The sequence below is a fragment of the Dama dama genome, chromosome 23 (genome assembly GCF_033118175.1).
Source record: "Dama dama isolate Ldn47 chromosome 23, ASM3311817v1, whole genome shotgun sequence".
NCBI lineage: Eukaryota > Metazoa > Chordata > Mammalia > Artiodactyla > Cervidae > Dama > Dama dama.
Window position 1 is genome coordinate 81221962 of NC_083703.1, and position 23971 is coordinate 81245932.

The 23971-nt window shown below is 48.5% G+C and overlaps 1 protein-coding gene across 1 annotated transcript; it reads right to left on the reverse strand.

Annotated features, from left to right (window-relative positions):
• Window positions 1–2834: 2834 nt before the first annotated feature.
• On the reverse strand, window positions 2835–22369 carry LOC133044511 (1,25-dihydroxyvitamin D(3) 24-hydroxylase, mitochondrial). The gene is made up of 12 exons (XM_061125894.1): window positions 21726–22369; window positions 21328–21518; window positions 20445–20538; window positions 17360–17456; window positions 14909–15000; window positions 13819–13930; window positions 11868–12013; window positions 7651–7817; window positions 6795–6873; window positions 6118–6315; window positions 5899–6019; window positions 2835–4260 (listed from the first exon to the last, which is right to left on the reverse strand). Exons 1-11 carry the CDS (start codon window positions 21981–21983, stop codon window positions 5909–5911), a joined length of 1545 nt encoding a protein of 514 aa, XP_060981877.1. The 5' UTR covers window positions 21984–22369; the 3' UTR covers window positions 2835–4260; window positions 5899–5908.
• Window positions 22370–23971: the final 1602 nt, after the last annotated feature.

Sequence of the window (23971 nt, forward strand, 5' to 3'; positions counted from 1 at the left end):
TTTCCATGAATACCGCAGAGGGTTGCCGTTTCCCTCTCCAGGGGATCGTCCCAGCCCAGGGCCTGAGCTCTCATCGCCTGCATTCCCAGCCAGGTTCTTTACCGCTGAGCCACCTGAGAAGCCCTGCTTATAAGTGATAGTTGACCTAAATAACAATAAATAAAATAAATGATTTTCTACTCTTCAGAGGAGCAGTGCCAATCTTATGTGCAGAATCTTGGCTATAAATGTCAAGGAAACCCCTTGATCTCCCAATTCTCTCCTTCCTCTCCCCCTTTTTAAAATATTTACTTGGTTTATTTGGCTGTGCCAGGTCTTTTTAAATTTTATTTCAATTTCAATTTAAGTGATGCTTCAATTAAATTAAAAGATGATTGCTCCTTGGAAGGAAAGTTATGAGCAACCTAGACAGCATATTAAAAAGCAGAGACATTACTTTGCCAACAAAGGTCCGTCTAGTCAAGGCTATGACTTTTCCAGTGGTCATGTATGGATGTGAGAGTTGGACTGTGAAGAAAGCTGAGCACCGAAGAATTGATGCTTTTGAACTGTGGTGTCGGAGAAGACTCTTGAGAGTCCCTTGGACTGCAAGGAGATCCAACCAGTCCATCCTAAAGGAAATCAGTCCTGAATATTCACTGGAAGGACTGATGCTGAAGATGAAACTCCAATAATTTGGCCACCTGATGCGAAGAGCTGACTCATTAGAAAAGACCCTGATGCTGGGAGGGATTGAAGGCGGGAGGAGAAGGGGACAACAGAGGATGAGATGTCTGGATGGCATCACCGACTCCATGGACATGAGTTGGAGTAAAATCCGGGAGTTGGTGATGGACAAGGAGGCCTGGCGTGCGGCTGCCCATGGGGTCACAAAGAGTTAGACTTGACTGAGCGACTGAACTGAACTGTTCCGGGTGTTAGCTTTAGTATGTGGGATCTTTTTTTAGCTGTGGCATTTGAAATCTTTACTTGCAGCATGTGGAACCTAGTTCCCTGAAGAGGGATCAAACCTGGGACCCGCTGCACTGGGAGCATGGAGTCTTAGCCACTGGACCACAAAGGAAGTCCCCTTCCTTCCCCTTTTTTCCCTTCCCTCTTCTTCCCTCCCCCCGCCCCTCTCTATTACCTGGCCATCACAAAAGCCAAGTGGATTGCATTCCCAATGTATCATCATGAACTGATTTCCCATTTGCCGTTGTTCAGTCACTAAAGTGAAATCGCTCAGTCATGTCTGCCTCTTAGTGACCCCATGGACTGCAGCCCGCCAGGCTCCTCTGTCCATGGGATTTCCCAGGCAAGAATCCTGGAGTGGGTTGCCATTTGCTTCTCCAGGAGATCTTCCCGACCCAGGGATCGAACCCAGGTCTCCCACATTTCAGGCAGACGCTTTACCGTCTGAGCCACCAGGGAATCCCGTTCAGTCACTAGGTCGTGTCCAACTCTTTGCGAGGGTCTGCAGCACGCCAGGCTTCCCCGTCTTCTCACCGTCTTCCAGAGTTTGCGCAAGTTCGTGTCCACTGAGTCACTGATGCTACCCAACCATCTCATCTTCTGCCGCCCTCTTCTCCTTCTGCCTTCAATCTTTCCCTCAAGCGTCCATTAGATTTTTGTTCAAGCTAAAAGTTGAGGCAGACTTGGGGGAGACAGACAGTGACGGGAGGAGACACACGAATCAGCCACAGGCGCTGAGCGGCACGGTGAGCGCCGACAGCCGTCACAGGTCTGAGCTGTGTGCACCCAGCTGAGCGCGGTGCCTCGCCCCCGTCTGCCGGGCCTCGGAGAGGAGGCAGTGTGGCTTGGTTGGGATATCAGCAGGATGCCTCTGGGGAAATGTGCCTACACGTATTTGTCCCCATGAAGTTCAGGAGTGTCATTAATATAATCAGTAAACAGACAAAAGTTCTTTAAACTCTGAGCCTCAGTTTCCTCCACATCTGTAAAGCAGAGGCAATATTAGCACATTCTTAAGAGTGTGAATGTATTGGCTTCCCAGGTGGCTCAGTGGTAAAGAATCCACCTGTCAAGCAGGAGACGCAGGTGTGATCTCTGGGTCAGGAAGATCCCCTGGAGAAAGAAACGGCAACCCGCTCCAGGATTCTTGCCTGGAGAATCCCATGGACAGAGGAGCCTGGCGGGCTACAGTCCATAGGGTCACAAGAGTCAGACACGCCTGAGCGACTAAACAGCAGTGAGTGTGGCCCTAGGGTTATCAATTGTCCAGGAAGACTTCCTCCAGGAAGCTTGGGCTGGGCTTGGATGATGAGTGTGCCGGAGGGGAGGAAGGCGGAAGGACAGCAGGTGCAAACCCCAGCAGCAGAGAGCGTGCGAAGAACAGAAGGACCTGGCCGAAGCCCGCGTCCCTGAGCCGGGGGCGCGGCCGGGAGGGCCCGAGCGGCTCGGGGCCTGGGGGTCAGTGGGCTGCGCTTCACAAGACACTGGAGTCCAGCTTAAGGACTCAGGTCTTCGTGGAAGAGCGATGGAAGGCCACCGAAGTAGGGCGGGACACAGTCGGGCCTGGGTTTTGGAAAGACCAGCACACGGCCAACAGACACGAACAGCCTGGAAGGGAGGAGCGTGCAGACAGGCTGGCGGTCTCTGCAGCGGCCCACCACGAAGGAGGCAGCAGAAGGAAACAGACTTGAAAAAATATTTAAGCAGCAAGAAATACGAAAATTGTTTTGCCATTCAAATGAGCATCTTTTGGTAAAACTGCTATATTATTGTAATGTTATATTGTACAAAATTTTCTAGTGAGACAAAGTTTGAATGTTTAACTTTGGTTGTAAGACATGCAATGAAGGAGAAAACATCTCTCCCATATTTTAAAGATTTTATTCTTACTTTCAGAGAATTCAAAGAAGATATACAGATGAAATCTGACAACACATGTGGATTTATAATTCTAAAAACTTTCACAACAGGAAGCTTATACCCATTTTAGTGATATTTACATATTCATTCATATATGAAGATATAAATGTACACTTCTGAAATAGTCTAAAGATACAACCTAAAAAGGGAAATATTTATCAAATATACAGAAATATATAGTATGCTTTTAGGAAAAGTAGTAGTAAAAACATGCAAATAAACTGTATGTAAATGTAATTTTTAAGGAAGTTTTATAAGTATTGCTTAAATCTGTATGTATTTTCCATATATGAAATCACAATTTCCCAAGGAGTTCAAATCACATAACACGAGTTACATAATCTATAATGCCTGCACACTTTACTACTGACCCATTCTACAGCTGGGAAAATTAAGGCAGGGGACATCACTGAATATTTTTAAGCTATAACTAAACTTTAGAACATTGCCCTAAATAAACTTCAGATCCTAAATAAAATAATATAATATATATACATTTTTTAAATGATGTAAGCAAATTGTCATTAGAATACACACACAATTTAAAAACTGTTGATCCACACCTTAATATCACAGATTACATAGATGCAATGTCATAATTAAATAATTTCATGATCCTTTAACACAAGGATGCATGGTAAACCATTAACAGATCCTTGAACAGGAGTTTGACTTCATTAAAGTTGTTCTTAGCATAGAGATTTTCTCTAATTTTTCAATAATGTTTCTATTTCAAAATAAGAAAAAAACAAGTTTTATAGGGACCAGATAACATGAACCAACATTTAGTTTTGCTTCCATTATTACGCAGTATTTCCCCAAATATTATATTAAGCAGAGTTACAATAAATGGATTGCCAATATTACCCTGAGCCGCAGACAATCCGGCTATAGGAGATCTTTCACTGTGAAGTGTGAACTTTGAGAAGTGAGGATTCTAGCGGCGAGTCTGACACGGCAGGGCCAGAAACATGTAATGATTTTCGCATGACTATCAGAGAAGCACCCAGCTGCTCCATCGTGTCGCGGAAGATGCAAGACTAAAGAGCAAGATGGGCAAGCCTGCGCCGCCAGGGTGGTGCGGACATCGTTGCGTGAGTCCCGTGTGTGCGGCGTGCGTTCCCTGCGGAGGGCCGGGCCTTCCAGCACTCCGTCTGCTTTCCCCGAGCCCGGTGCAAAATCTTAGAACCATCAGCGACCCAGGCAGCACAGTTTCTGGGACAACGGTACAGAAGACGGAGTGTAAACGTCTGAGCCCAAATGTTCTTTACGTGTCGTTTCATGCTCTGGTTTTCCACCTTTGCTTTCCAGTCGTGAGAAGCCCAAAACTTCCTTCTTACAGGAGGGTCAAAATTGCTGCTTTTGCTCTTGGTTAAAAAAAAAAAAAATCTGAAATATAAAGTATACTCCAGTTATACATCAGAGCAGTATAATTAAACAAAAGGGCTGATTAGCAAAAATAAACTATTGGCTAACACCAATAGTGGCCTGGGCTCTTGTGTTTTACCAGAGTAACCGTGCATGGTGTCCAAGCTGAAGACTGGGAGCTTCACAATGAAGCTAGAATTCCTCTGTGGTCCTATGCGACTCAGCTCTGCTTGTTGCCATGTTCAGAATCTGACAAATTGCCTAAGGGTATCAGGCACCTGGGGCAGCCCAGGTGGCACTAGTGGTTTAAAAAAAAACAAACCTGTCTGCCAATGCAGGAGATGTAAGAGACATGGGTTCGATCCCTGGGTGGGGAAGATCCCCTGGAGTAGGAAATGGCAACCCGTTTCAGTATTCTTGCCTAGAAAAATCCCACAGACAGAAGAGCCTGGTGGGCTATAGTCCATGGGGTCGCAAAGCCAGACACGACTGAGCGCTTTTCAGCAGCAGCATCAGACACTAAGGGAGGCATTCACGGGGCCTCATTCAGAGATTCATCTGAAATCGCATGTTTCCCAAATAATCCTCCTATCCGCAAGTCCCCCTCAACTTGCTCTTAGCAAATAGCAACTAGCTTGAGGCAAGTTCTAGGTGACACCGTTAAAAGGGCTGAGTGATTGAGTTGAGTTTCACCACTGACATCTAATTCTATAAAGCTGTGTGTCAGAGATGTCGTATTTCCACATAAGCTGATATTGGAGATTTCTCAGGTTAACTATTTATCATTTTAATAGTTAAAAATTCATTTTACTGTGGATTAGGGGGAAATAAGTAGACCAGAAAACACTAATTCATGAAGGAAATGATCGCTTTGCAATAAGGCTGGCAAGAGCTGTGTTGGATTTCTGGCCTCCAGAAGGATAAAATCATAAGTGCTACATAACACAAGTTTTAGTAATTTGTAAGTAATTCTTTTTAGTAATTTTCTAGCAGCAGTAGAAAACCAATACAACCAGCCAACCCTACTCAGTGGCCAATTGTCTAAGGCTGTACCAAGGTGAGTTAAGTGGCTATGAGAAAGACATCTGTGTCCTGCAAAGCCTAAAATCTTGCCAACTGGTCCTTCACCGAAAAAGTTTGTCTCCAACCCCGACGTGTGCATGTGTGTGAGTCACTTCAGTCCTGTCCGACTCTGCAACCCCATGGACTGCAGCCCGCCAGGCCCCTCTGTCCGTGGGACTCTCCAGGCCAGAACACTGGAGTGGGCTGCCGTGCCCTCCTCCAGGGGGTCTTCCCACCCAGGGATCGGACTTGTGCCCCTTACGTCTCCTGCATCGGCAGGTGGGCTCTTCACCACGAGTGCCACCTGGGAAGTCCCACGCCCTGATATTCACATGCAAACCCCACGACAAGCGGCTTGCGTTCTAGAGTGCTCATTTGATGCTAGGCTCTGGTTATGTGTTTTGTACTCATATCAACTTTCTGGATGGATACTATTTTGGTCCCCATGTAACAAATGAAAAAAATAATTCAGGCAGAAAGGTTAAGTAACTGTTCAGGTCACCGGGTGAACCACCAGCAAGCAGGGACTCCAACCCACGTCTGGCTGACTCCCCAGCTCGGCTCACCCCTTGGCCACTCTGCACCCCAGATGCCCACCTGAGGCTTCTTATCGCTGGCAGAAAGCGATGGGGAGCTGCCGGCTGGGCACCAGAATGCCCAAGTGCAGCATCTCCACAGGCTCGAGGTCTGTGGCCACGATGTCGTATTTGCGGACGATCTGAAACACAGGAACACAGGAAAGGGGAGTTAGCCCCTCCGCCCCCGCCTTGAGGAGCAGCCCAGCGCCCAGCTGCGGAAACGCTGCCAGGGTCTTACCCAGCAGAGTGCCAGGTGGAGCTGGAGTTCAGCTAACCGGCGACCAACACACATTCTTTTCCCAACGCCAAATGGAAGATGGGCAAAAGGGTTGATCTTTTTCTTGTCCTGAAGCCACCGTTCAGGCCTAAACTGACTTGATTCCTCAAAGTTTTCTTCATTGGATCCCAACACATGGGTATTTAGAACCAACACAGTCTAAAATCATACAGAAACATAAAGCACTTAAACATTTGAATAGCAAAATTTACAAAAGCCATCACCTTACAAATGTGAAAGTAACCCACAAATACATAACAACAATGAGTGCCAACATATATTGAGTGCTTGAAAAGTGCCAGGCGATAAATACTTCAAGAACCTTAAAATTTTGCATCTCATTTTCACAACAACCCCGTGTGGTAAGTTCTATTAATATTCCCATTTTACAGATGAGAAAGCTGAGGCTCAGACAAGTTATGTAACTCACTCAAGGCTCTACTTGCATCCAGGTCTCTCTGTCTTCATAACCCTTATTCCTAATACTAGACTACATAACACATCAACTGGATACTGCAGTCTACATTTTTCCAAAATCAGTGCTCTCCCAGTAGAAATGTTTCAGGAGATCTGCTGGATATTTGAAGAGGGTTTCTCTCAAAGCTCTGTAAGGTATAGATTGTACACATTTTACTTACTCCTTTGGGTAAAGCATATTCCCCCAGAACCATTGCCTTGTCAAGAGTCCGAGTTGTAAAGGGGACACTCGGGTTAAGCCTGAAAATACAAAATCAGAGATGTCAAGGTGGGCACAGACCTAAGGTCTTAGCTCAAGGAAATTCAGAGTCTGGCTAAATAAACAATCACTGCCTAAGTTCTCATAAAGGGGACATGCTTCCAACTCTTTACAAAGAAGTTCTCTGTCTTCCCAATATTTACCTCTTGCTTTTATTCCTTATTGTGTCCGTTAAACCCCCAAGTGTAAGCTTACTTCATCGCTGTTAACAGTGATTTTCCCGTTTCACTCTAGACTTCAAATGTGTATGTTTACACGCCTCACCCGCAAGCTTGCTGTCTGTCCTGGGTTTCTTCTATCCACCCTTCGTAAAGTTAAAGATATTTCCTTCTAATCCTAAGATGTTATGAGTTTTGTTTTCCAAAAAAAAAAAAAAAAAGAATCTTCAAAGACCATTTTATACAGAGGCTCAGAAACCAGCACGTCTCTATGTCTTGTATAATAATACGGTTCCTCGCTGAGCTTTCATCTCGCTTCTTCATTTGTGCCCCTAATCTTAATTATTGCTTATAGTATCCATTCAAGTATTATTATTACTGATTTACAGGGGGTAGACTCTGGGTTTCCAAGATTTAATAGAATTTGCCCAAATGATTTAAGGAATGAGTCATAGGAAAGGAGTGTGGTCCTGGAGGTTTTTTTTTTTTTTTTGGAGCTTGCTAAATGTTTATGAATCAACTACGGGAGGGGGGTCCCTTATTATGTGCTGGCGAGAACAGCCCTCTGACATTCACCTTAGCTTAGGCACGTGTTCTTACCTCATAGATTCTTTGAGACAGGCTTTTAAATATGGCATGTTCCTCAAATCCTCTGCCCGTGGTAACTGCTTCTCAGGCAACACACTCTGAATTTCCTTAAGAAGCTTTTGCTGCACGTGGGGATTACGGGATAAATTGTAGAGAAGCCACATTAAGCTGTTTGCCGTCTGAAAGCCAAATGGACATAAACTTGAGTTTTCTGTAAATAAACTGGCTTAAAACTTGTATCAGCTGAACCAAAGGCGGTGCCTAGCACCTTGTCGTGCAAACATGAGGGATGCTTTTTCACACATCCTTCTTGGCTGTGTCTCAAACAAACACCATATATGAAAAGTCAGATTCAGTTTATAAAAAACTTCCATGAATAATAGCTTATTTCCTGAGGGAATCAGAGTAGAATTCTTTGAATAGACAGCTGCATTAAGACACAAAATATAGCTCGGTATAAAAATGGAACACAGATGAGGACATGTACAACCGGGAGATGAGAAGTCAGACAGGTGATTGTAAAATATCAACCTTCAGGTTGTTGTAAGGTTGTCTTACATGAGGTGTCACCATTGGGGGAGCTGGATGAAGGATGAAGGAATCCTCTCTAGTGTTGCTTAGGACTGCAAGTGAATCTACAATATCTCAAAATAAAATTTGCTAATTGTTTAATCTAAAAAATAATATCAAAATTGAGTGGGGAGAGACAGATGGAGATCCTAGGAGTGTTACTAATAAAAATGGGTTTTTAAAAAATGTTTCACTGCAAATGCACAAGAAACTGCATTTCTGGAATTTAAAAGAAAGCCCCCCCCCCTTTTTTGCCATACCCTCAAAAGCTCCCATAAAATAAAAAGGCATTATATATACTCAGAGTTTCAGCCTCAAGCAAAGAGCCCTGGTAGAAGGCAGCCAACACCAAAATAAGAAATTCTAGCATCAAGTTGAGTATTTCAAGGAAGCAGCCACAATTCTGACAAAGACATTCATGGCCTTTTAAGTGGCATCCTTTATTTTCTTTCCAAAGGCAAGGAGAAGAGAAAAAATACTGTTGGCAGAAACAGCCAGTGCAGCTTTTAGCTTCACAATACTCACCACTGGTAGTCTTATATATTTGTTTTTAGGCCTATTCTTGGCTAATTTAAGCCAAATATCCCCATAAAAATGGTCATTGTGTCCTCTCTCAGCAGACACAAGGACGCTTTAGCTAAGTGCTATGTGTCACTCACACAAATGAGCAAAGTGCAGGACAACTTGGAGCCGATGGTATTTATTATTTTTGGAAGAAGATGCCTCCAAGAAGCCTTCTTCATGTCAGAGGACTGGCAGCCTCGGCTGCAAATAAACCGTGGATGTCATTATTACAAGAGGCCGATTTTCAAAACAGGAAGAGGGCGTAGCCACCAAATTAGATACACTTTCAGATTTCTCTGATTTTCCAAATGCGACGTTCAGAATAGCCAGGACGAAAAAAGAGACAGATTGGCCCGTATCAGCGGGTCCCTTACCGCAAGCACCAAACAGAGTTCCCAAAAGGCGGATAACTGCAGCTTTCACCAGAGCCCTGAAGGACAGCCCTGGCCTGTGGGGCTAACTGCAGGGGCTGGACGCAGGGCAAGAGGCCTCAGAAACCTCAGGGGCGCAAAGTGTCCCGGCCTGACCTCCGCGGAGGAGACCCGTCTCCTCGCTGGCCTTCCCCCTTCCGCTCTCTCTCGGTGGGGTCCACTCTCCATCCACCAGCCAGAGCCCACTCTTGGTTGTTTTGCTAAGTCATGTCTGACTCTCTGCGACCCCAGGGACTGTAGCCCTCACAGGCTCCTCTGTCCATGGGATTCTCCAGGCAAGAGTACTGGAGTAGGTTGCCATTTCCTCCTCCAGGGGATCTTCCCGCCCCAGGGATTGAACCTGCATCTTCTGAATTGGCAGGTGAGCTCTTTACCACTGAGCGACCAGGGAAGACCACTTTACCAAACCTCAATTTGATCAAGTTACTCCCCTGTTTAAAATGCTCCAAGAGCTTTTCATCATAGGAGTAATAATCCAAACATCTTACTAAGTGAAAAGTATTAGTTGCTAAGTGGTGTCTGACTCTTTGCTACCCTATGGACTGTAGCCCACCAGGCTACTTTGCCCATGGAATTCTCCAGGCAAGAATACTGGAATGGGTTGCCATTTCCTTCTCCACGGGCTCTTCCAGACCCAGGGATTGAATCTGGGTCTCTCGCATTGTAGGCAGATTCTTTACATCTGAGCCGCCAGAGCCGCCCCATCTTACTAAGGCTCCTGGCTAACAGAGCCCATGGACTTCTCCTAAGTTAGCTCTGACTCCATGCGCTAGTTCTTCAGGCCACCCTCTTTCTGCCCCAGGCCCTTTGCATGTGCTGTTTACTCCACTTGGCGTGTTCCTCCTCCAGTTCTTCCCTTGGTTGTTTCCTCATTATTCCAGCGTCAGCTCCATTATGACATCCTCAGAGAGGGACCACCTCCCCTGCCTCTCAATGACGTCACCCTGATGGCTTCCCCCAGGGCCTGGACCACTATCTGAAGTGATGCTATCTCACTGGTCATTTACATGTCCATTGTCAGTTCCCCACAGCATTGAAGTTCCATGAGGGGAACTGGTTCTTTGTGGTCTCTTAGGTACCTGGAACAGTGCTGACACATAGCAGATACTCAATAGTTCCTAAATGCTTTCATTTATTGAACAAGTATTTACTGAACACCTACTATGTGCCAACTTCTATTCCACATCCTAGGAATACAGCAGGGGAAAAACCGAAGTCATGGCTGCTATGGAACTCACATTCCAGATGGAAAAAAAGAATAAGGGGGACGCCTCACTGTTATCACTTTCAGGAGCCTCTCAGAGTAAGAGAGCTAATGGGAAAATGAGCTGAAGTTCCCACTTTTCACAGTCTTCTGGAGCATGCGGAGAAATGAGAACCTTGCTATTCCCTGATGTAGAAAATCCTACTTTTTGTTCAGATCAGAGACACCATGGAACATGGAACAGAAATGACCTGGTATACATTTTTCTCCGAGATGACAGTTGTGTGAGAGGTGCTGGGCCATTGAGGAATATTAATATTACCCCTCCAAAGATGGCTTAGAAAACGAATCAAAGACATTGAAACTCACCTGAACACCATCAGTATTTGTGTTTGGAGCTTGGCTGTACTGTGTACCTACTAAGAATATCAACCATAGCAAGGACAGAATTTTGGCTTTTAACATTAGCTGTTTCAGAATTCCCTTGTGGTCCAGTGGTTAAGAATCTATCTGCTAGTGCGGGAGACACGGGTTTGACTGCTGGTCTGGGCAGATTCCACGTGCCGAGGAGCAGCTATGCCCATCTGCTACAATCCCATGCACAAGAGCCGGCGTTCCCCACTAGAGACGCAGTGAGGAGCCTCCGCTCCAACCAGAGCAAAGCCATGCACAGCACCGAAGGCCCAGCACGGCCAACAATAAAATACACGAGTATTTTAAAAAACTAATAAATAAATAAAATAAAATTAGCTGCTTCGTTGAAATTGAGATCAAGTTTTCTCAAGCTCCCTCTGTTGACAATTTTAAGCGGAAAAGAAATATCGGACTAGCAGAGACTATTTCAGCATTTTTAGACTAAATATCAACCACAGTGAGGCACTTTGGTAAGAGGCAAAACTACCTAAAATATATCCAGTTTTTAAAAACCTAGATCATCCACCTTGCTACAGTGTAGAATTTTGCTGCTTCTGAATTCCTGTAGTAGCTTTCATATTTGTCATGACACTGATATTCTGCTCTGGATTTTTTTCCGTGCATGTGTGATAAGTTGCTTCCCTCATGTCCGACTCTTTGCGACCCCATGGACTGTAGGCCTCCAGGCCCCTCTGTCCATGGGATTCTCCAGGCAAGAATACTGGAGTGGGTTGCCATGACCTCCTCCAGGGGGTCTTCCCGACCCTGGGATTGAACCCACGACTTACATCTCCTGCATTGTCACTAGCACCACCTGGGAAGCCCTTTTTGTCTCTAAAGCGCATGAATTTTTCTATCACATGTTTACGCACACAGGCTGTGCACGGGGTCTCCCACACATTCGAGTAAACGTTTTATTTCTGCTAAGCTTTTAACGCTCAGCGCATCCTTATGGAATGGGTGAATTGAATGACCATGTACGATTTGTCGTGAAAAAGATTTTACAGCCCACTGATTTAGTAAACCCAAGCCAGGCCCACCCTTACCGTCTCCACCGCAGCCAGCTGGAGCTCCGTCACGGCCGCATACAGCTCTTTCTTTGAAAGCTGATTGTGGTGATAAATGTCACAAAGCAAATCCATGCTGGACTGCTCAGAGTATTTCTCTAACCGGTTGTCCACACAAGCTTTGACTGTGGAGGAGAGAAAAGGGGGGAGGAAATCAGCTGAAAGTCAGGACGAGGAAAAGAACAAAGCAGAACCCAGGATCCAATTCTCCCTGAACGTCCAAAGGCTCTTTGCGGGCAATCTGACCATTTGTTAGGTAAGCTAATACTGCCTTGTTGCTAAGTCACCAAGGACTGACCAATGCCTACGTGAGCACAAGGGTCCCCTGGGAATCCTCTTAAAATGCAAACTCTGATTCAGGGGTCCAGGGTGGGCCTGGAAGCCTGTTTCCAGCAGGCTTCCCTGTGGTGCCGATGCTGGGTCTGTGGTCGTGTTTCGAGTAGGGAGCGCTGAGAGTTCAGGAGAGGTCATCGTGAGACAGGGGTGGGATTTGGGTCCGTTCTTAGGATCAGAACCGGGACTCATAGTCACTGACAGAGGCAGCGGGCCCTGGCTCCCAAAGCAGAGAGGAGAACCCCCTCCCCTGGCAGCAAACAGCCGTGCACACCTGCAGGCCCAGGGCAGAGCCCACGCCTGTCGGCAGTAACAGCGGACGTCTCTGCTGTTCGCAAAGTGCATTCTAGATGTACATCTCCTTCCCTTCAACCCACTATGGAAGCCATCATCACAATAATAATCACAGTGATGATGGCAAAAATGGTAGTATTAGTAAATGGCACAGCAGTTAGAGCTGAATCTTCCAGAGTCCTTCTGTCCGACTTCAAAGCATGTCTTTGGCATCACCTGGTAGGCAGTCTTGATAAAGGTATTAATTTCCTTGTGTCTCATTTCTGATAAGAGGGTCTGATAAGAGGACCTATCTTATAGGATTTTTGTGAGAATTAAATGAATGTGTGTGTATGTGTGTGTGTATATGTGTGAATGTGTGTATATGTCTGTGTGAATGTGTTTGTGTGAATATGTGTGTATGTGTATATGTATGTGTGTGTGAATGCATGTGTGCATGTATGTGGGTGAATGTGTGTGTATGTGTGTTATGTGTGCATGTGTGTGTATGTGTGTATGTGTGAATGTGTGTGTGTCTCTGTGCATGTGTGCATGTGTGTGTCTGTGTGAATGTGTATGTGTACATGTGTGTATCGTGTATGTGTGTGTGAATGTGTGTGTGTGTGTGTGTGATCCTACATTAATTCTTAGCACCAAATATTCCCTCCACACCATACCAGAAGTAGCTCTGATCCATTGAGACATTGTGCTACGCTAGGTTTCACATTATCCTTATTAGACTTAAAAACAGTTGCACTGAGATCCATACTACTAACTACAGATACTATTAATGCTACTATTATTATTAGCCCATTTTAAACACAAGATAACTGAGAATGAAAAAGAGTGAGGACTTCCTGGTGGTCCAGTGGCTAAGACTCCAGGCTCCCAATGTAGGGGGTTTGGGTTCCATCCCTGATCAGGGAACTATATGCCACATGTCACAACTAAGACCCAGTGCATCCAAATAAATAAATAAAAATCAATAAATATTAAAAATAATTTTTTAAAGAAAAAGAGTGTATTTGGCAAAGCCACTATGCCCAATGATCGAGCTGGAACTTGAGCTCAGGAATCTTTGACTCCAAAGCTCTTGCTTTTAATCACTCCGATTTCTCAAAAAACACTACAGAAAACTACCTCCTGCCTTTCTCTTAGAATGTATCTGCACCAAGGCAATCCCCAGAGTCAAGCGTTTGCAAAGTTTGAAAGAACCACCAGGAGCGGCTCCAGCCACGGGCGGGGCGCTGAGACCGGGACCATCACCCAGACCCCCGGCAGCATCCCTGGAGCCAGGGCGGCTGGGCCCCCACGGCCGCCTTACCTGATCTGAAGATGGTGTCCCAGGCCTGCGTGTGTGCCTGCCAGACCCTGGTGTTGAGGCTCCTGTGCAGCTCGACTGGGGTGACCATCATCTTTCCAAACATGCTCATCATCTGTGGGGACACAAGTGCCTTTCAGCCCCCTGCTCTCTATCTCACAGAAAACCTGCAATCCACGAGTGACGTGTCCTAAGCAAGCACATCCTCTGCTCCCCGAAGGCTGGACTCCCAGGGGTGCCCCCGGGCTCCTGGCACCAGTCCCCACCTGCTAAAGACACGTGGAAATCGGCTTTGGGACACTTTCCCACTGGATGTGGTTCACAAAAAATTTCATCTTGCGGGAAGTCCCTGGTGGTCGAGTGGTTAGCAATTTGAGCTTACAGTGTGGTGGCCCAGGTTCGGTCCCTGGGCAGGGAACTAAGATTCCACAAACCACATAGTGAGTAGAAAAAAATTGATTTTATGACCTACATGTGAGAAAAAAAAAAAACTATAGACCTCATATCCACTTCCACTTCCAATAATTTCCAAACTTTAGTCATTCTTGAAACTGGTTTCACAGTCTCTACGACCTCCATACACAACCTAAACAATCCAAAAATTTTTAATCTGAAAATTTTCAGATTCTTTAAGACACTATTTTCATCAACTGACCTTTAATTGAAACTTCTACTTTCACTTTGCCTGCCAATGATTTAACATGCTTCTTTATTACATGTGCATATATGCACGCGTGCTTCCTAGGTGGCTCAGCGGTAAAGAATCTGCCTCCACTGCAGGAGACAGGGGTTCGATTCCTGGGTGGGGAAGATCCCCTGGAGAAGGAAATGGCAACCCGCTCCAGTATTGTTGCCTGGAAAATCCCATGGGCAGAGGAGCCTGGTGGGCTCCATGGGGTTGCAAAAGAGTCAGACACAACTTAGCAACTCAACAACAACAATATATGCACATACATTCATGAATATACACAACATACCTTAAGATGAACACTTAACTACTATAATAAAATATATGTGGGAAACATTGGGATGCACGCTTGTTGGGCTCTGTAAACAATTAATAAGGAAACTACTCTCCCCAGGGGACACGTACTGTTTTGATGGCCGTGATGAAGTTCAAAGCTTCCTCTCCTGCGTTCTCCTGAAGGAGCCCGAATCTCTTCTCATACAGCACAAGGGAGATGCCTGTTATTTAAAGTAATCAACACTGTTACCCCCTCACAGAGACACTGGAGTCTATGATTAGAGGCTACCAAAGGCTCAGCCTGTCTCCCATAAAAGTGAGGTCTTTTCGAAGAACAGAGAAGCAAAGAGTCTCAGGCCAAGGGGCTTGATGACTCTCTTCTCTTTCTAGAAATTATCTCCAGGTCCAAAAACTTGTCCTCTGCAGAACCTCCTGATCAGAAAAACCACTGTGAAGACACAACCATTTTTATACCTGAGTGAACCTCTCCTGTAATGCCTCGCTTTTCTCACTTTACCCTTGACACCATATGCAGCAGACACTGCTAAGGACTGCCCCATGGTCACTCTTCCCTGTTTCTTCCCTAAGAGAACCCTGGTTTACTTCGCTTGTCAGTGTATGCATCCCCAGGCAGTAAGCAGCATTGATCTCAGACAATCCCGCTCCCCGACTTCCCAGGCTTCCCGAGGCAGCCACTGGGCCTCCCAGAGGCACTTCTGCGTTCCTGGCAGAGGGGACGGGTGCAGCCAGCTTCGCTCTTCCCTCTTTCCTTCCTGCCTTCGCCCAGAATGCAGAGGTGAGACCAGGAGAGGCAGGAGCCGTTTTGCAAACCCACTCCGAATGAATGAGAAGGAAGACAGAACAGACTTGGACCCCAGTGACACCGCTGAGTGCCAGCTGTGGACTGGCCTCCTCAGGGTTTCTCTTAACGCTGGACAATGATTTGTAAACCACCATGGTCAGGTTTTCCTTGACTTGCAAAGAAGTGCATCCGATACTCCTTAATTTCAGTATTTCCAGCGGACAATTTCCAAAACATACGCTTCTCTCCTCTGTAATCATCCCCTCTCTTGACTTTTCTTTCCCTGAACACCTCCTGTGGATTTCTTATTGGCATGGAGCTTTCTTGTGTGCTAAGATGACTGCCCGTGACTTTAAGGCAAGGTTGATCTGATCAGGGAGACAGGTCAGGACAAAAGCCTCTGAACGAGAGATCCTCTCCAGTCACTCACACTGACAGCCAAGGGTGAGGCTTCCTTCCAGCAAGTCGGACCGTGGCACCTTCCTGCTGAAAGCGCTCTACGATCGCTCCCAGGGACTCTGGGCTCAAAACCACAGCCCACCCCCGGTTTACACAGACAGCTGTGAGCGGGCCTCTGCCTTCCTCCCATCCTCTGCTGTGCCGTCCGCGTCCCTTGCAGGACACGCTTCGGTCACTCGGAACTCCTTTCTTTCCCCTCCTTTCTCCTGCCACCTGGAATACTCTCCCCTCCTACACGTTCACCTGGGGCATTCCTGCTCATCCCCGGCCTTGGCTGAGACGGCCCCACTTCTGTGCAGCAGCCCTGACCACACTCAGCTGCGGACAGCCTCTGGGACCCTCCGCCAGCCCTGAGCCCCTTCAGTCAGGTGCTCCCCGTTCCACTGAAGGCGCCTTGTTCCCCCCCTTTGTCCCCACCGGGAGGCGAGCACATCAAGGGAGGGCTTTGCTTTTATTCCCAGCGTGGTCCTCAAAGCCAGTGACCCAGCTCCCTTCTGTTCAGAATGATCCATGGCTCCACCTCTGACTGGAAGCAGTTCTTTTTTTTAAATGTATTTTGTTTCTTTGGCTCCCCTGGGTCCTAGTTGCCACGTATCACCTTTTTTTTCCTTCAGTCATAGCATGTGGGCTCCAGTCCCTGACCAGGGGCCGAGCCCGGGTCCCCTGCGTTGGGAGTGTGGGGTCCTAGCCACTGGACCGCCAGGGAAGTCCTAAAGTAGAAGTTCTTTGGGGGCTTTCAGGCTTAATCTCTCTCAGCTCCTCCCCCTGCACGCCCCCCCCCCCCCCCCCCATAATCCACTCCAGCCAGCATCCTCAGAAGTTCCTCAGAGCCACTGCTCATGCTTCCACCCCAGGGCCTTTGCACCTCCTGTCTCCACGGTCGGAACAGTCTCCCCACAGACACGCTGGTGGCGTGCTCCTCATCCTCCTTCAGGCCTCACCTCAAACGTCTCCTTACCAAGCAGACCTGCCTGACCAGGAAGCCACATTCTGCCTGATACCCTTATTCCTTGGCAGAGGATACATTAAAGTATGTGTACTGGTCGGTTGTCACCTCTTTTAAAATCTGAGTTCCCCATTCACTGCCACATCCCCAGGACAGTGCCTGGCACATTAGCAGGTATTGACTAAGTGTTTGTTGAACGTCCCCATAAACCATCCAGAGGGCATAGCAGCATGAAGGGCCTGAAAGCTAGAGGGCTGCTACGGCCTTTCCTAGTCGGCAACAGGGTGTGATTACAGAAGGGTGGTCAGCAGAGCTACCTTTGTCCTCAAAGTCACTTGCAAAATCAAACGGACAAGATCTGAAGACAACTTACTTTCAAAAGACCATTTGTTCAGCTCCGTGTATAAGTCTTCAATGCGGCCTCTCTCATCACAGAGTTCATCTATTCTACCCATAAAATCAGCCAAGACCTTAAAAGAAAGAAATCAGAAAAGACACATCTCAGTCACTGAAGGGAAACACAAGTTTCAGGTTCAGTAAGCTAGCTCCGGGTTTTGCGACCTTGTGGATTCACTGCCCATAATGTTATTCATTCTGAATCATCACTAATTATATATTCTCCTTGAGTGTTCACGTCCTGCCCCGACACCCTGGTACAGGGTTATTTCTTGAGCTTTCCCCGAAGCCTTCCTGGAGCTTAAGTTTCAGCTTTTGATCTAAATTTAAGAAAAGGAAAACATTTCTTCTAATCAGAATGGAAAATAAACCGCGAAGGAGGAACTAACTGGCCAAGTGTCTCTGTGGGCGCAGCACGTCAAGGATTCTGGCTGCCCAGAGCTGGGCACACAGACGTCTCCTTACTGGTTGGTGTTGTATTAAGCACTTCAAGCTTAGAGCCAGGAAATCCGTAAATTCTGGATACAGTGCCATCACTAAACAGCTCTGTCACCTTGGGCAAGTCGTGGAAGGTTCCTAAATGCCAGTTTCCACAATCGGGATTTTAGATGACTAATGCTTTGCATTTAACGAGGCTCGTATGGACCCAAGCACTGTCCAAAGGGTATTATCTTAGCTGATCCTCAAACAACGTCATGATGTAGAAAGTACTCTCATCACTCCTATCTCCTAGGTAACAGAGGAGAAGACTGAGGCTTGGAGAGTGACTAAGGCGCTCTCCCCTGGACACGTGCAAGTGGCCACGTTGGGGTCTGGAATAGGGTAAGCTGTTGTTGTTGGTTAGTCACTAAGTTTTGTCTGACTCTTGAGACCCCATGGACTGTAGGCTGCCAGACTCCTCTGTCCATGGGATTTCCAGGTAAGAATACTGGAGTGGGTTACGGGGTTTCCCTGGTGGCTCAGACTGTGAAGAATATTGCTGCTGCTGCTGCTGCTAAGTCGCTCCAGTCGAGTCCGACTCTGTGCGACCCCATAGACGGCAGCCCACCGGGCTCCCCCATCCCTGGGATTCTCTAGGCAAGAACACTGGAGTGGGTTGCCATTTCCTCCTCCAATGCATGAAAGTGAAAAGTGAAAGTGAAGTCGCTCAGTCGTGCCCGACTCTTAGCAACCCCATGGACTGCAGCCCACCAGGCTCCTCCATCCATGGGATTTTCCAGGCAAGAGCACTGGAGTGGATTGCCACTTCCTTCTCCAGTGCATGAAAGTGAAAAGTGAAAGTGAAGTCGCTCAGTCATGCCTGACTCTTAGCCACCCCATGGACTGCAGCCTACCAGGCTCCTCCGTCCATGGGATTTTCCAGGCAAGAGTACTGGAGTGGGCTACGGGGTTTCCCTGGTGCCTCAGACAGTAAAGAATATTGCAGTGGGTTGCTATTTCCTTCTGCAGGCACCTTCCCAACCCAGGGATTGCATCCACACTTCCTGTATTGGCAGGTGGATTTATCACTGAGCCATCGGGGAAGCCCTGAAATAGGGTACAAGTGACTAGAAAACCCACAGATGAAACTAATAGGCATGTTGTGGTATCCCACACAGCACATTAAAAAGTACTTTGAATTTGCTCCCATCAAAAAATCCAGAGATTTCATGTGAACATATTAATTTCCACTAGTCATCAAAGGGGCTTCCCTGGTGGCTCAGCTGGTAAAGAATCCGCCTGCAATGCGGGAGACCTGGGTTCGATCCCTGGGTTGGGAAGAACTCCTGGAGAAGGGAAAGGCTACCTACTTCAGTATCCTGGCCTGGAGAATTCCATGGACTGTATAGTCCATGGGATAGCAAAGAGTTGGACATGACTGAGCAACTTTCACCTCACTTGAGTCATCAAAGAATAATAATGAATGAATCTGGTGACACTGGGTCTACATTTCCATGTGGCAGGCATTTGCCAGAGCTGGGGCAGCTGTCCCCTCTAGAAAGGGAGTGTACTATTCCATTTGCTAAAATCCCTACTGGGCCTGCCTTACACATTTATATTAATCACTTGGTTCCTGGAAGCGTTTAAATTTGTCATCTTTCACCTACATGATCCTGTGTGGGTTCAGTTCGAAATAAATATCCAGAGTGGACAGGAGTAAAAAGAGTTCTCTATCTGCTTAAATCCTTCCCCCTTTGGCCCTCTGTTGGCTAAAAGATAATGCCTAAATACCTTAGCATGGCACAAAAATATTGTTAAGACCTGCCCTCTGCCCAGCATCACTTCAGAGAAAGCTTCACTTCAGTTGCCCTAAATGTACTATTCTCTGAACATACCATCTCATGCCTCCATATTGCCAGCAGGCTATTCTATCTGCCTGAATGCCCTTCTCCACCTTTTCTGGCTTGCAGACTCTTACTCATCCTGCAAAACCCAGCTCAAATGTCACTACCTAGGAATTTTATAGCATCATATCATTTAATTCTCACAGAAAGTTATGGGGGTTTCCCAGGTGGTGCTAGCGGTAAGTGCAAGAGACTGCCAATGCAGGAAACCTAAGAGACACAGATTTAATCCCCGGGTCAGGAGGATCCCCTGGACGAGGCTACGGCAATGCGCTCCAGTACTCCTGCCAGAAAACCCCATGGACAGAGGCTCCTGGCCGGCCACAGGTCGTGCAGAGCTGGACATGACGGAAGTGGTTTAGCACGCATGCACAGAAATCTATGGAGTGGGAGTTGTGAACTCCCAGTTTATAGACTGGGAGACTGAGGAAGTTAAATGGTACAGTTAGGCTGCATAGCTGGGGTGGGGGTGCAGGACTGACTCTCAAATCCAAGACTGTAGAGTGTCGAAGTCAATGCTCCTAACTGCTCCGCCACCGAGACACTACTTTAAAAGACAGGCGAGAAGAATTAAAGTTCTGGAGGCGGAGGAAGTGAGGAGGAATGAGGAAGAAAGAAGAGTCCTGATTCATCCAGATTGTCTGCTTTTTCCTCTGCACTTTGTGGCTGTGGCTTGAAGCTCCACTAACATCCCCCCATCCCCAGGAAAACCAGGAAAGTGAACCCCAGTCTGCAAACCTCATTGATTTTGTCGTCCAGCTTCATAATTTCCACTGGTTTCATTAGTTTCTTTTGAAAGGCACTCCTGACCCTCTGCCAGTCTTCTCCTTCCCTGGGAGAGAAGCAGAATTACATTTAGAGCAAATTGAAAGGAAAAGAATGAAGAAGCGCAGATCCCTCCAGCTCTGTAAGTGCATTAACTATATAATCAAATGGACACAGAAGCGTGCCAAGAAATAGCCAGAGGATATTAGCATTGGAATATTGGGGGCTGGTCTGACAATATGATGAATGAGCTCCTTTCCTCTGAGCCAAAGATTGTGCCAGAAAGATGAAGTCAGGGCTTCTGGGGTGCCCTTGCTGGGCTTAAACTGGAAGGCCAGTGGCCTCAGTTCCCGTCAGTAAGAGTGGGCACTTACTCACCTCACCAGCAACGCAGAACTGTGTGAGGGAAAATTTTGTCTTCTTTCAGCCCATTGAATTGGGTTGAAAGGCACATGCACAAAACGCCTCAAATTTACAAACCAACTTCTGGCTTTGGGCTACCAAGAGAGGGTCACGGAATTTCAAGGGATAATTTTATCTGTGTAACATGACTGCCTGGCAGGCTGACTTGACAGTCTCATCTTGCCCAGGGGTCCGGACAGCACAGTCTTCATAACTTTCTGGCGTTTCTTGGAGGGAAAGGGCTGGCGCGCCCACTTGTCAGAAAGAACACGAGCGTCCCGCGCGCAGCACGGCGGTCCGTCAACCCATTCGAGTCCACGCCAGAGCCCGCGACCGCAGCAGGTAGGGGCTTCCGTGCTCTCGCTCCATCAGGCGGGTCCAGCCCCAGGGAACCCTAACTCCCGAGCCCTCCCCACTTCCAGCCGCCAGCCCCCATCCTGCCTCTTGGACTTACAGGATCAGCAGCCCGTAGCCCTCCTCGCGATAGTCGCGATAGGCCTTCCAAGGTTTGATCTCCAGCCTCTGAGGGTGCGCGCTCTCGCTGCGATACATCGCTTCCAGCAGGCACGGGGAACCCAGGTGCACCGAGTCGAAGGACCCCAACTTCATGCGGAAAATCCTGCCGTACTTCTTGTGGTACTCTACCTGCAGGCGCCGGGCGGGGCGCGAATCAGCGCGCAAAAATCCCCTGGAGCGCTGCCCGCTCCTCCCGCCTCCCTCCTCTCCGGGACCGCGGACCGCTGCAGCGGGGACAGCCGCGCGCACCGCGCCGCGCGCCTCGGCGAGGGTTTGGAGAGCGAGGCGGGGAGGAGAGAGGGCACCGGGGAGCCGGTGGCGCGACGGGGCACTTACCAGCGTGTCGTGCTGTTTCTTGAGGCCTCCTTTCCAGAGGATCTCCAGCAGGCTGCCCAGCAGTGGCCACTTGGTGGGACCGGGCAGAGTGGCCGGGTCCTGCGCCTCGCCCGGTTCCATCACAGGGCAGAGGGGCGCCTCCCTCGGTCGACGGGGCGAGCAGGCCGTCGATGTCACGGGTCTGGGCGGCTGCCCCAGGCTGCGAAGCTGCTGCAGGAAGGCGGCAAGGGAGCGGCTGCTGCTGATGGGTGAGCTCATGGCTGCGGGGGACACCGGGCACCTGGGAAAGTGGACTCGGCAGGGCGAGGTTGTTAAAGAGGCGCCGGGAGCTGCAGGGGCTTGATATACGGAGAAAGAGGGGCAAGGCGGAGCCGCAGGTGCGGCGGGAAGGGCAGAAGGGGGACAGGGAGCCGTCAGGACCCAGGGCGAGGATGCTCCACGCGGCACCGCGCTGCAGTTTCAGGGAGCGAATGTCCACCGAGCGCTGGCCACCGGGGCTGGAGGAGCGCAGTGGGGAGCAGGCTGTCTCTTGCAAGGAGGAAGACGGACGTGAGTTCGCCTGTTGGTTTTAAGTCTTACTTCCAGCTCTGGAGCCGAAATGGAGGTGTCCAGGAGGATGGAAGAGATGCTGCGGGCGCTGCGCTTTCCCCCGGTCCCGCTCCATCCCCGGGGACCATGTATTTATGGAGGCCGGCCGCCCCGGCTGGCCAATGAGCGCGCTCGGTGGGGCGGACCGGGTTGCGGCTGGCCGGGCCGGGAGCGGCGCGGGGCCCGGGGCGGGGTGGCTGGGGGTGGGAAGAGGATGCAGTCAGCGAGGTGAGCGAGGGCGCCCGGGCCTCGGGTGACCGGTGCGCGGCTCTCCGGGCGGGAACGCCGCAGACTCCACCCCGGAGATAAGTCCCGGGGAAGGCTGGCTCGCTGGAGTTCACCGGGGCTGCGCCTTGCGCGCCTCCCCGCCCTCGCCCGGCGGCTGCCGCCCGGCGCTTGCACAACCGCGCGGCCGGGCGGCCGAGGTCTCCGAGTGCGGCCAGGGCGACTCCGGGCGCCTGCCGGGACCCGCGAGCCCGCGCGCCCCCTCAAAGCAGTTTTTGCCAGCCCGGACAGACCTCTGGAGGAAGCTTGGGTTTCTGCACCTCCCGAGGTGGGGAGGGTTTGAGACTTAGTGAAAGGCACCCGAGGAAGTAATTTCACTTTCGGGTCTTAACTTCGGCGCAGAGTTTCGCAAATTTCCTCCCCAGTGCTCCGTTTTGTTACGCAGACGAAATGGATGAAGGCAAGTGAAGCGCCTGCGACGTAGTCCACGGGGCGCTCCACCCGATGTCGCCTCTTCGGGTGGTTTTGGGATGGCGGCAGAAGCGCGGCCTGCCCTTGAGGCGGGGCTCCGTCTCCCCCTCCGACTGTTTGGACCCCGACCTCCCTGTGCACCTTCGAGCCGCGGTTCCCACCTTCCTCACCCATCCCTGCAAAGTCGATCTTAAGCAAGCGCGGGGACACACACGCGTGCGCGCGCGCACACACACACACGCCCACTTCTAGAGTCCTCGTGGCCGGCAGGGGTTGAACTCTGTACGAACCGAGGAAGAGAAGTTTGCTGAACTGCTTTAAAGTGGTTCGCATTGCCCCCTTTTGATCCAGTACAAAAAAAAACTACCGCCAAGGAAGAAGTGAGGGAAGTTTTGTTACCTCTCAGGGCTTTTCAGTTACGTGACTGCATTTTTTTTTTTTTTTTTTTATCCCTAGTGTTAAACTTCCCTGGCAAGTTTAAGCTTATTGTAACCTTTTAGCTGGTTTCCAGAAATCTTTTACAGCCGGACTAGAACTTGAACTCTGTCATTTCAGATTTGTCTTGGTTACAGTTTACTGACTACTCATGTTAATAAAAGTAATATGATATCTGAATATAATTTATATATAATGTATTGTAGCTACATAGCTATCTATATATATACTATATAGCACATATTATATAACACATGCTATAGATTATATACTATATGTAATATAGTATATCTTATATACCATATGTTACATAGTGTACTTTCTAGGGTTTATGATGTGCTTCCCAGGAGGCTTAGTGGTACAGAATCCACCTGCAAATGCAGGAGACCTTCCCCTGGATGGGGAAGATCCCCTGGAGAAGGAAATGGTAACCCACTCCAGTACTCTTGCCTGGAGAATCCCAAGGACAGAGGAGCCTGGCGGGCCACAGCCCATGGGGCCGAAAAGAGTCAGACACGACTGAGCAA

Bases quoted from the DNA above. Each gene is read 5' to 3' on its own strand.
- LOC133044511 (XM_061125894.1), bottom strand. From the start codon at position 21,983: ATGAGCTCACCCATCAGCAGCAGCCGCTCCCTTGCCGCCTTCCTGCAG. The intron at 21,519-21,725 runs GTAAGTGCCCCG...CGGCGCCTGCAG, and splicing joins AGAAACAGCACGACACGCTG to GTAGAGTACCACAAGAAGTA. The intron at 7,818-11,867 runs GTAAGGGTGGGC...TTTGGCTTTCAG, and splicing joins AGCTGGCTGCGGTGGAGACG to ACGGCAAACAGCTTAATGTG.